The sequence below is a fragment of the Arachis stenosperma genome, chromosome 9 (assembly GCF_014773155.1).
Source record: "Arachis stenosperma cultivar V10309 chromosome 9, arast.V10309.gnm1.PFL2, whole genome shotgun sequence".
Lineage (NCBI taxonomy): Eukaryota > Viridiplantae > Streptophyta > Magnoliopsida > Fabales > Fabaceae > Arachis > Arachis stenosperma.
Genome location: NC_080385.1, coordinates 142880009 through 142896006, shown reverse-complemented (window position 1 = coordinate 142896006; position 15998 = coordinate 142880009). Strand labels below are relative to the sequence as shown.

The 15998-nt window shown below is 35.8% G+C and overlaps 1 protein-coding gene and 1 long non-coding RNA gene across 10 annotated transcripts; both read left to right on the top strand.

The window, feature by feature from the left end:
• Positions 1–3794: 3794 nt before the first annotated feature.
• On the top strand, positions 3795–12950 carry LOC130947446 (pentatricopeptide repeat-containing protein At1g25360). Of its 8 annotated transcripts, none has more exons than XM_057876146.1 (8): positions 3795–6662; positions 7454–7676; positions 7805–7923; positions 8109–8215; positions 8330–9120; positions 9313–11207; positions 11681–11810; positions 12370–12950. In XM_057876146.1, exon 1 carries the CDS (start codon positions 4151–4153, stop codon positions 6518–6520), a length of 2370 nt encoding a protein of 789 aa, XP_057732129.1. In that variant the 5' UTR covers positions 3795–4150; the 3' UTR covers positions 6521–6662; positions 7454–7676; positions 7805–7923; positions 8109–8215; positions 8330–9120; positions 9313–11207; positions 11681–11810; positions 12370–12950. The 8 variants fall into 8 exon arrangements, with proteins under 8 accessions (XP_057732129.1, XP_057732131.1, XP_057732130.1 ...); XM_057876148.1 differs by having other exon boundaries at positions 7805–8215; positions 9313–9478; positions 10715–11207; XM_057876147.1 differs by having other exon boundaries at positions 7805–8215; positions 9320–11207.
• Positions 12951–13476: 526 nt separating this feature from the next.
• Positions 13477–15998, top strand: LOC130951845 (uncharacterized). 2 transcript variants are annotated; one of them, XR_009074124.1, is made up of 6 exons: positions 13477–13966; positions 14057–14349; positions 14453–14630; positions 14858–14985; positions 15074–15184; positions 15491–15998. It is a non-coding gene; the product is annotated as an uncharacterized LOC130951845 (long non-coding RNA). The 2 variants fall into 2 exon arrangements; XR_009074123.1 differs by having other exon boundaries at positions 15074–15998.

Here is a 15998-nt window from a genome sequence, read left to right as displayed (position 1 = left end):
AATAACCTATCGATTAAATCAGTAATCTAATAACCCAGTAGCCTGAGCACCATCAGCGGTTCGCTTCTGACATTAAAATGCACACATTAATGAAAGCCACTAAAACGAGGAATACACATAATAACTTGCCTGCTGTACATCAAGGATTCAAGGTGAAGGCCCCGAGCCCAAACATACGTTGTTATTAGCGCACGACTAATTCCGGCACAAAATTCGTGTCATGAATTTACTTGTCGTCTCTAGTATTTCAAGAGGGAGAGTGGCATAAATCAAGACAACCTACACACTCAAAACTAAATGATTCAATGATTGCAAAATACTTCATGATACACAAAGGCTTTGAAAACTTATAATTTGATGTGCAAAAAATGATATTAGACAACCCTGTCATATTTTTCTCCTCATTGACAAACTTTATAAAGTGCATGGAGACACCAACTCAATAAATTCAATCCCAAACAGATGCATATGCAAACAGGCACAAAATAAAGGGTCATTATTGTTGAAGCTTCAAGCTGTTTATATCCTGATTATTAGGGAAACTAGTTAGTTATAGTTAGAAATAGTTAGTTATGAGAGTTGCTAGAGAATCTATTATTCTGTATAACTCTCTCAGGGGTCTGAAGCTACTATATATATGTGATTGTACAAGTACTCAGGATTTTAAGTTGGATAATAAGTAATACACACTTACTTCAGTTTTCTTTACAAGTTACCTTCTCTGTTTTCCATTCACAAACCTTTCACTGCATAAACCAATTTCTTGTTTATTCTCTATTGTTCTTGCAACTCTTTTATGGTATCTAGAGCTATTGATCCTGTTTGGCCTTCAACATGGAAATTTCATTATCTGATTCTGATTCCACCACCAAGAAACGTTTTCTCCAATTGCAGACAAACTCAACAGCAACAACTACTTTACTTAGAAACATCTTGCTCTTCTTACAATTCAAAGCTTGGGATTGGAGGATCATCTTGATCCTTTGAAAACCCCACCCCAGTTTGTTACTGATGAAACGACCAAAATTAGTTCTGAATCTGAAAAATATAAGAAGTGGCGTGGCGTCTTCAAGATCTCACTCTGAATACTTGGCTTGCAGCTTCAATGAGTGACTCTTTCAAAAACAAGGTCATACACTGTTTACAATTCCATGAAGCCTGGAGCAAAATTGAAGCACATTTTCAAGCTGCATTTGCTGCAAGAATTCAGCATCTTTGAGATATGATTCCAACCATAAAGGCTACAAGTGTATGGCCAAAGATGGTAAGGTTTATCTTGCTAGACATGTGCAGTTTCATGAGAATTCTTTTCACTATCATTCTTTATTTTCAAATTCTAACAATGCAGGTTCCACATCCCTCACCCACACTCCTGATCATAGCAAATTTGAAATTACAATTTCTAATCCATCAACACCACCACAACCTCTTATCTCTGATCCCCTTTCACCACCTATTGTTCCTAAAATCTCTCCCACCAATATTTCATCATCTATCTCTACTTCATCTCTTCCCAACCTACCACAAATCACAGCAACTACTCCCTTACCTTTAACTTCCACATCCACAGTTCCTTTCAGTGGACATGAAATCTGCCCACCACTACTGCCCTCCACTAATACTCATTCCATGACTACCAGGTCCAAGTCTGGAATCTCAAAACCAAAGGCCTTAATTGCTTTATATCCCTGACCTCATTAATGACACTCCAAGAATTGTGGATCAAGCATTGCAGTGTGCACATTGAAAAACAGCTATGGACAGTGAGTTTGAGGATTTAACTCGATGTAATACCTAGACATTAACTGCACCCCTAACTAATTCTACAATAATACTAGGGAGACAAAAAAAAAAAAAAACAGCCAGAACTTGTCTTATTTAGCATTCATTAATTTAATGAATGCGGGGAATGCCACCATTGTAACTAACTCACTCAATGCCAATTTTGAAATGCATTTTAAAGAAAGCTCTTTCCTCTATGGTATCCTCCCTCCTCCCAAAAAGGATCTTGTCTATGGAGGAAGCTGGCTCAAACCATTACATACAGTTGGCTAGGCTAGAGGGGAAGGTCGGAGTTCACACCTGCTTTCATATGGATAGAAATCCCTGTAGTTAAGTGAGCCGAAAGGCAGAACAGATAGGTCTTATTGGTTGGCATGGCTTGAGGGCTATAAATCCTTGCCATTTAATGAATGCTAAATAAGACAACTTCTGAGTTCTGACTGATTTTGGCTAAATTTTTTTTGTTACCAAACATTTCCGTTCTACAATTATTGGCAACAAATGGATGTTCACCATCAAAAGAAATCAAAATGGAGACATTATTTGATATAAATCAAGGCTGGTTGGTAAGGGATTTCATCAACATGAAGGGATTGATGAGCAGATGTATAGCCCAGTTGTGCGCCCCACCACAGTTAGAATAGTTTTGTCCATTGCCATCTCTCTTGGTTGGACATTGAGACAGTTCGACTTTGATAATGCCTTCCTCAATGACAAGCTTGATGAAACAGTCTACATGTTACATCCACAAGGGTATTCTCAGAACAGCTCTCTTGTTTGTAAGTTGAATAGAGAAATCTATGGTCTAAAACAAGCTCCGAGAGCTTGGTTTCAGACACTAAGTGCTTCTCTACAACGCTTTGGTTTTCACAATACCAAATCTGATATTTCCCTGTTTGTCAAGCAATCTTCATCTTCAATTATATATATGTTAGTCTATGTTGACGATATCATTGTCACAGGTAGTAATGCTCAAGAAATTGATACATTAGTCACTCAATTGCATGCTGTATTTTCTTTGAAAGATCTGGGGAAATTCAATTTTTTTCTTGGCCTTGAAGCAACATACTTGGAGAATGGGAGTCTTGTAGTCACAAAATATGCTATGGATTTACTTCGCCACTTTAATTTCTTCGTGATCTCGTTAACGAAAAGTAACTATACGTCATGCATATTCCATTATATGACCAAATTGCAGACCTTCTCACAAAACCTCTGTCCTTACCCTCCTTGATAGGTTTCGCAACAAACTGAGGATACGTGCCAAATCGTACCTCAGTTTGAGGGGGGTATTAGGGAAATTAGTTAGTTATAGTTAGAAATAGTTAGTTATGAGAGTTGCTAGAGAATCTATTATTCTGTATAAACTCTCTCTCAGGAGTCTAAAGCTACTATACATATATGTGATTGTACAAGTACTCAGGATTTTAAGTTGGATAATAAGTAATAGTGTAATACACACTTCAGTTTTCTTTACACGTTACCTTCTTTGTTTTCCATTCACAAACCTTTCACTGCATAAACCAATTTCTTGTTCATTCTCTATTGTTCTTACAACTCTTATACTGGTAAATCATTGAAACTATTTTGTCTAGCAATATTATTGGCTTGGCTTGCTTCATTGTCCTCATGTACACACATGAAGCCATATAGCCTATATAGAAAAAAAGAAAAAACTAACAAAGCATTTCATCACTAAGTGAGGCTTGTTGAATGGGTCAAATATACCATTGTGCCACTAACTAAACATATATTTTTTCCATTTGATATTAATAAATCATTTTAACGTTATGGGTACAATCATCATTGTATTTAGATTCAACCAAAAAAGTCATACCGACTTAACAACAAGAAAGGAATAGTGATATAGTATATATAAAATTTAAACTGAAAATTCCATTCCAAACAAATACCTAAATAGCTCTGGTGGCAGATACCTATACACGTCATAAATTTGATCCTTAAATCCTCTGCTTAACGTCTCGCGCCCAATTCATCGTATCATCATCAAATTCAAAACAACAAAAGAACACAAATATCAGTCAGTCCAACACAACAACAAACACGAAACTCAGCACAGATCAGAAAAGCACAATTTGGTGTCTAATTTCGGCCACGCTAAATTGAATTTGTCACTCCTATCAATACGTGGCTAAATTTTCGTGGCAAACTTCCGTTTCTGTGGTAGTGTCAACATAACATTGACATTAGCATAGATGTTCATTGTTCAACTTGCCCACAATTATTCCCTTATTAGACACTACTGAGAAACGCACCATCTAATAATTATGCCAAAGCAACTTGCATTCAAATCTCCATTCCAAATCATCATTCGCCATAATCATCAACCACACTTCCAGGTTCCAGCATGGACCCTCGCATACTGGCCAGTCATTACATGGTCCAACTCAGCCGCACCCCCATCACCCAGATACTAGCACGTGCCGTCCACGCTCACATTCTTACCTCTGGCTTTAGGCCATCCACTTTCATCCTCAACCGTCTCATTGATGTGTATTGCAAGTCTTCAAATATTTGTTATGCCCGCCAACTGTTTGATGAAATTCCCAAACCAGATATTGCTGCTAGAACCACTCTGGTTGCGGCGTACTCTTCTATGGGTAACATAAGGCTTGCTAAGGAGGTGTTTTATGCCACCCCTTTGAGAATTAGAGATACAGTTAGTTATAATTCTATGATAACTGCTTATTCACGTAATCGTGATGGGCATTCTGCTGTTAGGCTCTATAAAGAAATGAGGGTGGAGGGGTTTGTGCCAGATCCATTTACTTTTGCAAGTGTGCTAAGTGCACTTTCGTTGATAGCGGATGAGGAGAGACACTGCCAGCAGCTGCATTGTGAGGTGATTAAGTGGGGAGTGGGGTGTGTGGTGTCGGTATGCAATGCTTTGATGAGTGCGTATGTGAATTGTGCGAGTTCACCATTGGTGGTGTCTTCATCGGTGATGGCTGCTTCTAGGACGTTGTTTGACGAGATGGAAGAGAGGGATGAATTGTCATGGACCACTATTGTTGCTGGGTATGTAAGGAATGGTGATCTTTGTGCGGGGCGCAAGCTTCTCGATGGGATGACTGAAAAGATAGTTGTTGTTTGGAATGCCATGATATCTGGTTATGTGCATCATGGGCTTTATGATGAAGCATTTGAGTTGTTCAGGAAAATGCAATCCATGGGCATTAAGTTGGACGAGTATGCTTACACTAGTATAATTAGTGCTACTTCTAATGCTGGATTGTTCAGGTTAGGAAGACAGGTGCATGCTTACATTCTCAGAACAGAATTACAACCTTCAGAACATTTTATTTTGTCGGTAAATAATGCCCTAATTACGTTCTACACTAAACATGGTAAATTGGTTGAGGCAAAGGAAATTTTTAACAAGATGCCCATAAGAGATCTAATTTCTTGGAATTCAATTTTGTCTGCCTGTGTGAATGCTCGGCACATTGAGGAAGCTAACTCCATTTTCAAGGAGATGCCAGAGAGGAGTCCCCTGGCATGGACAGTGATGATATCGGGCTTAGCACAAAATGGTTTTGGAGAAGAAGGTTTGAAGTTATTCAACCAGATGAAGTTAGAGGGACTGGAGCCATGTGATTATGCATATGCAGGAGCAATTACGTCGTGTGCTGTTCTTGGATCATTAGACAATGGACAGCAACTGCATTCTCAGCTACTCCGTTTGGGACATGACTCAAGCCTCTCTGCCAGCAATGCATTGATTACAATGTATGCAAGATGTGGTCTTGTTGAATCTGCCTATGATGTGTTCCTCACAATGCCTTATGTAGATTCAGTATCTTGGAATGCCATGATTGCAGCTCTTGCACAACATGGAAGGGGTGTCGAAGCCATTCAACTTTATGAACAGATGTTGAAGGAAGAAATATTACCTGATAGGATAACTTTTCTCACAATTCTTTCTGCTTGTAGCCATGCAGGTTTGGTCAAAGAGGGGCGTCATTATTTTGATACAATGTGTACTTCTTATGGTATAACCCCAGGAGAGGATCATTATGCTCGTTTGATTGATTTATTATGTCGTGCCGGTATGTTCTTAGAAGCAAAGAGTGTAACTGAATCAATGCCTTTTGAGCCCGGTGCACCTATTTGGGAGGCTCTTCTTGCTGGTTGCCGGATTCACGGGAATATTGATTTAGGAATTCAAGTTGCTGAGCAACTCTTTGAGCTAATGCCACAGCATGATGGAACCTACATAATCCTGTCCAATATGTATGCCACTTTAGGTCAGTGGGATGAAGTGGCCAGGGTGAGGAAATTAATGAAAGAACGAGGGGTGAAGAAGGAACCTGGTTGTAGTTGGATCGTGGTTGAAAACATGGTCCATGTCTTTTTGGTTGATGATGCTGTTCATCCTGAGGTACTATCAGTGTACAGATATCTAGAGCAACTCGTAATTGAAATGAGGAAGTTGGGCTATGTTCCTGATACGAAGTTTGTATTACACGATATGGAATCTGAACATAAAGAATATGCCTTGTCTACTCATAGTGAAAAACTTGCTGTTGTTTATGGAATTATGAAAATTTCTCCAGGAGCTCCGATTCGTGTTTTCAAAAACTTGAGGATATGCGGGGATTGCCATAATGCATTCAAGTTTATATCCAGAGTAGTCAAGCGAGAGATAGTAGTGAGAGATAGGAAGAGGTTTCACCATTTTAAAAACGGTGAATGTTCTTGTGGCGACTACTGGTAACAAAAGGTTATCTTGTTTGGTTCTCATCAATGATTGCTTTAATCTCAACACTGGTCAAACAGATGAATATATAAGTGGAGCATCTGTTATCAGGAATTCAAATTTGAGATTGAAAGTAGTCCCCAAAATGATCTTGATCATGGTAATATGAAGTCTTTTTGGCCTCTAAATATATGCATAAACTTTTTTTACAATTTCAGTACTCCATGATGCTTTCCTGCCAGTAGTGTTTACAGGACATGCAAAAGTCATTATAAAATTTTCATGTATAAACACTTTCAAAATCTACCAAAGAATTTTGTTTTGTATTTGTGTGACAGTGAGCACCTGACATTGCTTAAGATATGTCATATCATGTGACATTCTCTTATTGGCCTATACTCATTCGTTGGATTTGGTGCTAAAACCAGCATTTGTTCTTCTTAGACAATTGGATTAGATTCAAATATATATATACCTTATAATAACCTTAAAATAAGGGAAGTCTTTATTGAGCAGTGAAAAGATGAAGGCTATTGCAGAAGGCTCCACGTTATTGCTTAGCACATCTTTGCTTTTAGTGGTCTCAGGTTTATATATCTCTTTCCCTCTCTTTCAGTGCCATCTATATTGTTCACCATATAACTAACATATCTATGAAACAAATGTGGGGTTTGGTATCAATTCCTTGCCATATGATTACTTTGCTACTACTGAGGCAAGAACACATACATAAGAATCATATACTAACATAATGGAAACTAGAAAACTAGATTGTTTTTCCTAAGCCGCTAAGTATTTGTATATGTGTACGATTTGCTTCTGAGGTTCAAGAATACATGATAATTTAAAAATATAATTAAACTAGTCAAATACTCAAACCATTTATGTGGTAGTTTCTATAAACCATTGATACATAAGCTTTCATGTGTTTCCAATGCCTTGATGAAGCAGTGTGTGGCAGAAACACCAAGAGCACAGTATGGTGGAGGCATTATAATAAATCCAGCATTTGATCACAGCACAGATGGTTGGACAGTATTTGGAAATGGTGCTATCGTGGAACGAATATCAAATGCAGGCAATAGATTCATTGTTTCACGCAACAGGACTCAACCATCAGATAGTTTCTCCCAGAAGGTCCAACTTAAGAAAGGAATGCTATACAGCTTTATTGGTAACTTATACTTTGAACTTTGAAGACAGCATTCTCATACATACAATCTATGTTCTAGACTTGTTACTTTCTCTAATATCATGAGTTCTGTTTCAACCAGAAATTTGTGACATTATTTCCATATTCAGCTTGGTTTCAGCTCAGTGAAGTAAGTGACACTGTGTCAGTTATATTTAAAAGAATGCAACCGAGCTGATTCAAGGAGGCTACACAATAACAAAGCATGGATGCTGGACTCTGCTAAAAGGTGGCATAGTTGCCAACTACTCAAGCCCTGCTGAGATTATTTTTGAGTTGAAGTGAAATAACCTGCATGTTTCCCAGCTTTAAGAACAAGGGGGGAAAAAATAGTCAAATGCTCAAATGGTTCTGGTTTTCTTGTATTTAGATATCTTTCAAATTTTGTGAAGTGAAATTGATTCAACCATGCAGACCAAGAACTCAAAGGTGGAAATATGGGCTGATAGTGTTTCCTTGCAACCATTCACCAAAGAGCAACGGAGATCACAATATCACATCAAGATGAAAGCATTGAGAGGGTAAGTAAGTGCATACCCTTTTAATTTTTTAGTTAAAAATGTGCATACCAAGCATGAAAGTTTATGCTTCTGTTCTACTTCCATTAAGACTGAGTGTTTGAATTAAACTTGTAGGTTCACAAGATCAAGGTGAGGTTCCAAATAACACATAAAAATGAAATAGCATTGGAAGGAGCAAGCGTCTCCATCAAACAAAGCAAGTCTGATTTCCCATTTGAATGTGGAATGAACTTCCATATCCTCTCAAGCAGCAATTACCAGAACTGGTTTGCGTCGAGATTCAAATATACAACTTTCACTAATGCCATGAAGTGGTATAGCACAGAGGAAATTCAAGGCCAAGAGAACGACACCATAGCGGACGCCATGATCGATTTCACCAAAGAGAATGGCATTAGTGTCAGAGGCCATAACATTTTCTAGGACAATGAAAACACGCAGCCTAAATGGGTCAAGTCCTTCTCTCCTGATGAGTTTAAGGGAAGCAGCAGAAAAAAGAATAAATTCTGTGGTTTCAAGGTCTGAAGGTGAACTCATTGCACGGGATGTGGTGAATGAGAATCTCCACTTCAGCTTCTTTGAGGAAAACCTTGGTGGAAATGCTTCTGCAGAGTATTTTTCTAAAACTTACCAGCTTGATCCAAAACCATTATTGTTCATGAATGAGTATAACACCATTGAATATAGTGGTGATACGGCTGCTAGCCCAGCTAATTATATTGCGAAAATGGCGAAGATTCGGTCATTTCAAGAAATGAAGGAATATCAGCAGCAACAGGGCTGCAAGGCCATTTCACTGCTGGCCCGCCAAATCTTGCTTACACGAGAGCTGCCTTGATGCTTTTGATACTACTTCACTTCCAATATGGCTCACAGAAGTGAGCGTGGATTCAGATCCAAATCAGGTATTTCCTAAACTCCGACAATGTTTAAGATATGAAAAATATGCTAATTTGATCAGTGTCGTCCTTAGAATACGATAGAGACGATCTCTTAGAATTTTAGAATAGAGTTGTACTATTTTAATTAACTATAGCTTATGACTTAATGATAAGACACCAAATTTTATTCTCATTCTTGATTTTTTTGATGGGAAGCGGGCAGAGAACTTGGAAGAAATTCTAAGATAAGGATACTCTCATCCTTCTATTAAAGGGATCATCATTTTTGCCGGTCCGGCAATAGCTGGTTTCAAGGACATGGCTCTCACTGATGAGAATTTTCAGAACATTCCGGCCAGTGACATTGTGGACAAGCTCATCAGTGAGTGGCAAACTGAGCATCAGAAAGCCATAGCAGACAGCACTGGATTTGTACATTTTTCACTGCATCATGGAGATTATGTAACTGTAACACATCCTCTTGGTCACTCCTCAAAACACTAAATCTAAGTGTAAGGAAAGATTCTACACAACAAACCATCCATGTCAAATTGCACTCATAAGAGATATATCAAACATGTACAACGTTGAAAGATCCTGATAAAATGTTTTATGATATTATTTTTGTTGATTTCAATAGTCATGCAAACAAGAATGATCAAAGGCGGCCCCCTCCCTCTAATATTATGAAACAAGTAGTGAATATATTTGAATATACTTATTTTAACTTTTAAGTTCAAATTGTAAAAATAAAAAAAATAAATAAATAAAAATATGATTTCTTTCCTTAAAGTATACTGCTTTGTACTTTGAAGCCTAGCACATTTTCACTTCCCTAACACTAAGCTCTGCTCTGTTTTACTGGTGTGTTCTGCAATGCAGGCTTAAATGATGAGTTTCCAGATATTCTTTGATATTTAGATTTGTCTTATATGGCTCTTTCCATAGGGACAAAAGATGATAATAGTAATACTATAAACCATTTTATTATGATCTTTCAACTTTGTACATGTTTGATAACTTCTAGGAATGCATTTTGACATGAATCTTTTGTTGGATGACTCTTTAGTTAAATTTAGATGGTGTGTTTTGGAGGAGTGGCTAAGATGATGTGTTATAGTTACATTGTAATCTCAGCAAACGATAGACTTCTGATTCAAAATTAATAACAAATATTAATTCAACATGAATAATTAACATCTTATAAAGTGCTGTCACTATTAGCATAATCTAAGTATCAGTGATCACTATTATGGGACTTTTCAGAAAATATATTATACAAGATCAAATTAAAAAAAAAAATGGGAGTGGTCTTAGGCTTCTGATGATTATTTTACAGAAGCCAATAAGTAGAATCAGATTGCATAAGATGATTCCTCAACAGTCACAACAGTGTAACCAAAAGATGGATGAGAGAGCCTTAATTTCAATAGATCCTGTGAATTGGATGGTTCAAACTAAAATTTTACCTTTTTTTGTCCAAAAGTGCAAAATACTTATGTTTTGTCCAACAATCAAAGTCATTGTTACTCAAGTTTCTCTTGATTTTCTGTTTAAGCTTTTCTTTTGCGTGCTTGTTAAGGGTGGTGTAGCAATAATCCATTCTTCGATATGCCAGTTGTCTGGCGCTAATCCTAATCCTCTCTGCTAATGGAGTGGTAAGCGGCAAGTTGGAAACAGAGAACGCATTGCTAAAGGTCTAAGCAGCACACAAAGCCATTCTGAAATGGGAATTAACAAAATTTGGTGTCTATGTTCTTGTTCTTAGCTAGTATGCAAGTGAAAGATGAGGTCAATGATCAACATATAGCCTCTTTATTATGAAGTCTGCTGAACTATCTGATTGAAGTTTGATTCTCTATACCAATGAGTTTTTTGCACTTCCTCAATGGATTGGCGAAGACTTTGAATTGCTTGAACCAGTGATCTACTTCACCCATGAACTTGGTATGTCAAGGCTATGAGATATCTGCAGTCCAAATATAACAATGATTTCCACCGTGATCATGAACATATACACCACATGTTGCCGCGGCGGAGTCTGTGACCGTACGATTGGCATCGATTTTCATCCATGGTTGAGAAGGAGGAAACCAAGCTATATGTATCAGGTTAACTTAAGTTTTAAGCATTATCTAAATTCATTCTTGACATTCTCATTTAGTTTAAGAAAAAGGATAATAGATATAATATTCCCCAGCTGGTTAACGAATTTTCACTATTAATGACCAGAATAATTATAATCAGAGTTAATTTCTCCTAATTGAGTCAACTGAACTGATTGTGTAATTCTAGCCATTTTTTTTTTAACAAGAAAAATTCTTAAGCTAAGCTACATGTATGTATATTAGTATATTACAGAAAGAAGCGAATACATCATGTTATATTAAATTCACATCTCCACTGAAAATTCATGTTCATTCAAGATTTACTCTCTTTTTTGGGTGACCAATATTATTTTTCCATATATAGCACCTTTCGTTCAAACAAGAGTTGGTGAAACTTTAGAACACCTGCAAATCCTTTTTCAGATTCACTAGGTGGAACTTGCTCGGTCAAATCCTTATTCAAATCCATTTTTCAGATTCACTTTTTGCTTTTGTTGACTTTTGGCCGATGCTTGATTCGGATTTGTTTTTGGCATTGTCCATTGCGCCCTGCTTTTGGTGAAGATGATTTCCAAGTTTGCTTTGAGAACCCACATTCTTAGTAAGGTTAGTACTGCTATGTACTTGAAATTGTTAAAAGCATGAATTTTGTTTTTCTGTGAAACACTTCTGTCAAAGGTATGCTTCTCTATGGTGTCTGATGTCAGAACCAACCTGGGATTGTAAAATCATTTCTCTGGGGGAGTTTGTATGCATCTATTTGTAAAACGAACATATAGATCTACTTTTTTTTTTTTGGACCATTTTGTGTTGCTGGATCCATGTTTACAAGTTTCAATTTTGTAAAATTGTCATGTTTGTTGTTTTTATGTTTTATTTATAATTTTCAAATTGCAGTAGTATTTATCATATACTAAATTGAAAACTACTACGACTGTTTATTTATCTTACATGTGCTACTTCATTTTAGGTTTGTTAAGGTGGAGTTATCGAAAGAGAAATTATTGGAAAATAATAAGCAGATTTACTGATTATTGGTTTATAATATTTCGCTTGCCCATTTTTCACGTGAACTGATTATTTATTATTTGATCTCATTTCATTCCTTCCCATTTGCTGAAGGTGTATTTTTTGTAAATATTTGTGTTGTTCCTGCGTATTTCAGGATAAACGATTTCAGAATTGACTGGAAAATGCCAGAGATTGGGCAATTAGCCGAAGTAGATTTTGGGGGACTCCTCTCCCTTTATGGATTAGTGATGGAGGCAACCAGTTTGTGACAACTTTGCTTGATTCCTTAGTGTTCAAAGACTAATAATAGATCATTTGTTGAAACAGAACCATGCAGAAAGTTGATAGCTAACATATCTTTGAATTTATTGATTGATGGATTTCTATGCCATAATTAAATTGAACAGTGTACATAACCTAAATTGATTTCTAAAATTTCAGTATATTATGTTTTAAAATTTCATTTTGTTCATAAGGCGATCCTTATCCTTTAGTTGTTCTTAATGCTATAATTGTTGTCGAATTTAGATGATAAGGTTGACAAAATAATCATTTTAGTTTTTTTTTTTTTAAAGTAAGCCAAAATTTATATTTAAGCATGTCTACTTGATGAGGAAAACCAAAATGTTGATTCAGGTAGGATTTGCAAGAAGGGCACTGAAAGATCCAAATGTGAGGATGGCTCATAGTTAGGCCTTAGCTTTTCCTTTTCAGTTATGTTAGTAGTTGGTAGCGTTAGGGATATAGATGCTATGGTTTAGAATTATGTATATTTTAGCTTTCCTTTTATCCTATCGCCAATAATTTTCAGTTTCTTCAACTATTTGGCATTTATTCAAGTCATGGTTGTAAACTTTATGTATATTTTAGCTTTATGTATTTGCTAACAACGCATTCTTTCATATATAAATAAAACAGTTGGATGAAGAACAAACCGTTTAGAAAGAGTTCAAAGCTAAAAGACAAGGAATCTTTTATTTGATAATTCTCAAATAGTATATATCTCAATAGCATCACATGAAGCTTCTCATAGCATCTTTTATTTCCAGAACCGTGCTTCCTTTCTCATGAAGCTTCTCAAGCATCACAATCATATGATGATATTAAACTTTTTTTTTTTTCAAACTAGCATTATTACAAATTGTTTACATTTTTAGTGGGTACTTTTCTATACTTCTTTTAATATTTTCAGATATTTGCCTGCATAAATTAAAACTGAATTAATATCTTTGGTTATTTTAGCCTTCAACTGATATGAAGATTCAGGTTGAGTATATCCATGCATACTCCAGTTTTTTCTATGTTTATTTACTCTTACCTGTGCTTTTTATTAACCTGTGCATACGTTGACTATGAATAAGACTATGGTTTATGTCTCTGCTGCTGATTCTGATGAAAAGGAATGTTATTGTTTGATTTGAAAATTTATCTATGAAATCTTATCGACATTGACAACAATGAATTTGGTTATGATACTTGAATACAATAAAATCAAAATCGAGTTTTATTCTTAATATTTCAAACACTATTGTGGTTCACTTGAGATTGATTTTCGAAGCAATTGAACTGTTCCGTCCCAGATTGAGTAGACTTTATGCCTTGGCTGCATGAGGGTATTGTCTGATAGGCTTGATAAGGAGGTTGAAAATGTTAACAGGGACATTGAAGCATATGAGGCCTGTCTTAAACATTTGGAGGGGGAAGCTAGAGATGATTTTAGTGAAGCTGACTTTCTCAAGGAGAAATTGAAGGTGCTCACCAGGTTTACTATATCTATTGTGTTCATTGTCTGTGGTTCAACTCTATAAGTGCTAAGGAGGTTCCATTTTTTCGTTAATCAGGAAAATTGGAATCGAGCAGCACAAATCTAAAAGCTGAATGGTTGAATTTGCTTTGATTTAATGACTCAATGTTGCTGCATCTAGATTCGGATACTATGAATTAGACTTTGTGGTACTCTTTTGTTTATTGGAATGAATGAATTTAGGGAGGGTTTGGTTTTCTTCTGAATGGAGCTGAAATTATTTCCTTGATTTGAGTAATTAATAATAATAATTAAGTTCTACTGCCTGTGCAACCTGTAACTGAAAACAACGCCAATCTGAAGACATGCTTCTTTCATGTTCTCTTCAAGGTTGGTTTATCTGATTATGATCTCTTTGCATATCTTCCTATGAGCCATATTTATTTCTTAAATTAATCAATAATATACTTTATTAAAAAAAATATTTCGGCAGGCTGCAGCATTGCCACTTTACGTACTCTCGGCGATAACTTTGTCATCATTTTTGTGATGACTGTCCTTCTTGGTGCCCTTAAAAAAAATTATTTCAGCAGGCTCCAGCATTAGCATCTTAGCAAAAAATTAATTGGATATAAGAAAAATAGTCAGCAATCTCTTCTCCAAAATCACAGGTATGTTATTCTCTATTTTCTTAATTATATCTTTATTATATGACTTGGTGATTTATATAACTAAATTGCTAATGTAAAGATTTAATAGAAAATCTTTATGATTAATAGTTATTTAGACAATATGTTATCAATAATTCAATTTTCACTTTTTCTCTGTTCATTGTTGTGATTGGAGAAATTGATGTTGTGTGTGTTTGAATTTGAGAATTGCTTCTTTTTTTTTTCAGGTTTTTGATAAGAATTCAACAGCTGAGTGCGACGAAGAAGGTTGTGCAAGGACATGAAAGGTGCTTGAAGCTGGAAAGTGCACAAACTTTGGTGTGGCTTAGTCACCGGGTGTAAGACTTTATCCCAGGTGCAGCTTAAATTTGGATGTTTTCTTTGTTCTTTTTGTTTGGGTATCAAATTACAATGTTGAAGTGTTTGATTATCGTATCTTGAAGGTTTTATGTTATTTTGGTGTTTGGAGTTGGCTCGGGTTCTAGTGGTGACTGGTGAGGAAAGAAGTTGAGACTGTGACTGCTTTCATTGTGTATGGTATTCTTTTCGGCCAGGTGAGGTTGTTTCTGAGTTCTCTTAGCCATTGTATTTCACTTTTTTACTATTTATTCATGGTTTGGTTTATTTTCATGATGATATAATTAATAATTTGTTTCCTTTTGCTGTTGTTTTGTAATTTTTAACTATTTTTTATTGTTAAAACTATAATTGAAGCTTAAATTTTCTTAAACAATTTAATAACTTTGAGTTCTATTGATTTTTTGCACAACTCAACTCTCTATTAGATACAATTGTCACAGTTAGCTTGCGATGTTTATTCTATTTTATTCTTAATATATCTTCATTTTCATGTGATGTAGAAATTTTCCTCAAGGAACAATAAGTGACATGGTAAATGATGCTTCTCAAGGAATCTCTTTTATCATCAATAACATAGCTAATTATGTCTTTGTGCTTGCAATAAGTAAAAACAAAAAAGAAAAGAGAAAAAAAGAACTAGATATGAGTATCAAGTGTTACCAATGATGGATTTTATATTTGTGATAAGCTTAGTTACTAGAACTTCACTTCGTACTTTCTTTAGATATTGGAGATTTGCTGTAGCAAGGATAGTATGGTAAATGAAATGAAAGAAACTAACAAAGCTGATATCAAGAATAGTTGAGAAGTTATTTGCTGAGTTAAGGTAGTTAGTTATTGTTAGTTAGTGCAGTTTCTTATTTTGGTATGAGGATTGAGGAGGCTACTGCTATGTGTATAATAGGAGCATTATGTACCAATGCCAAAATGATTCTAATTCAGTTCTATTCTGCATTATTCTCTGTTTTCTTTTCTTCTTTGTATTCGTCTTTTTGCTAACTAAGCATT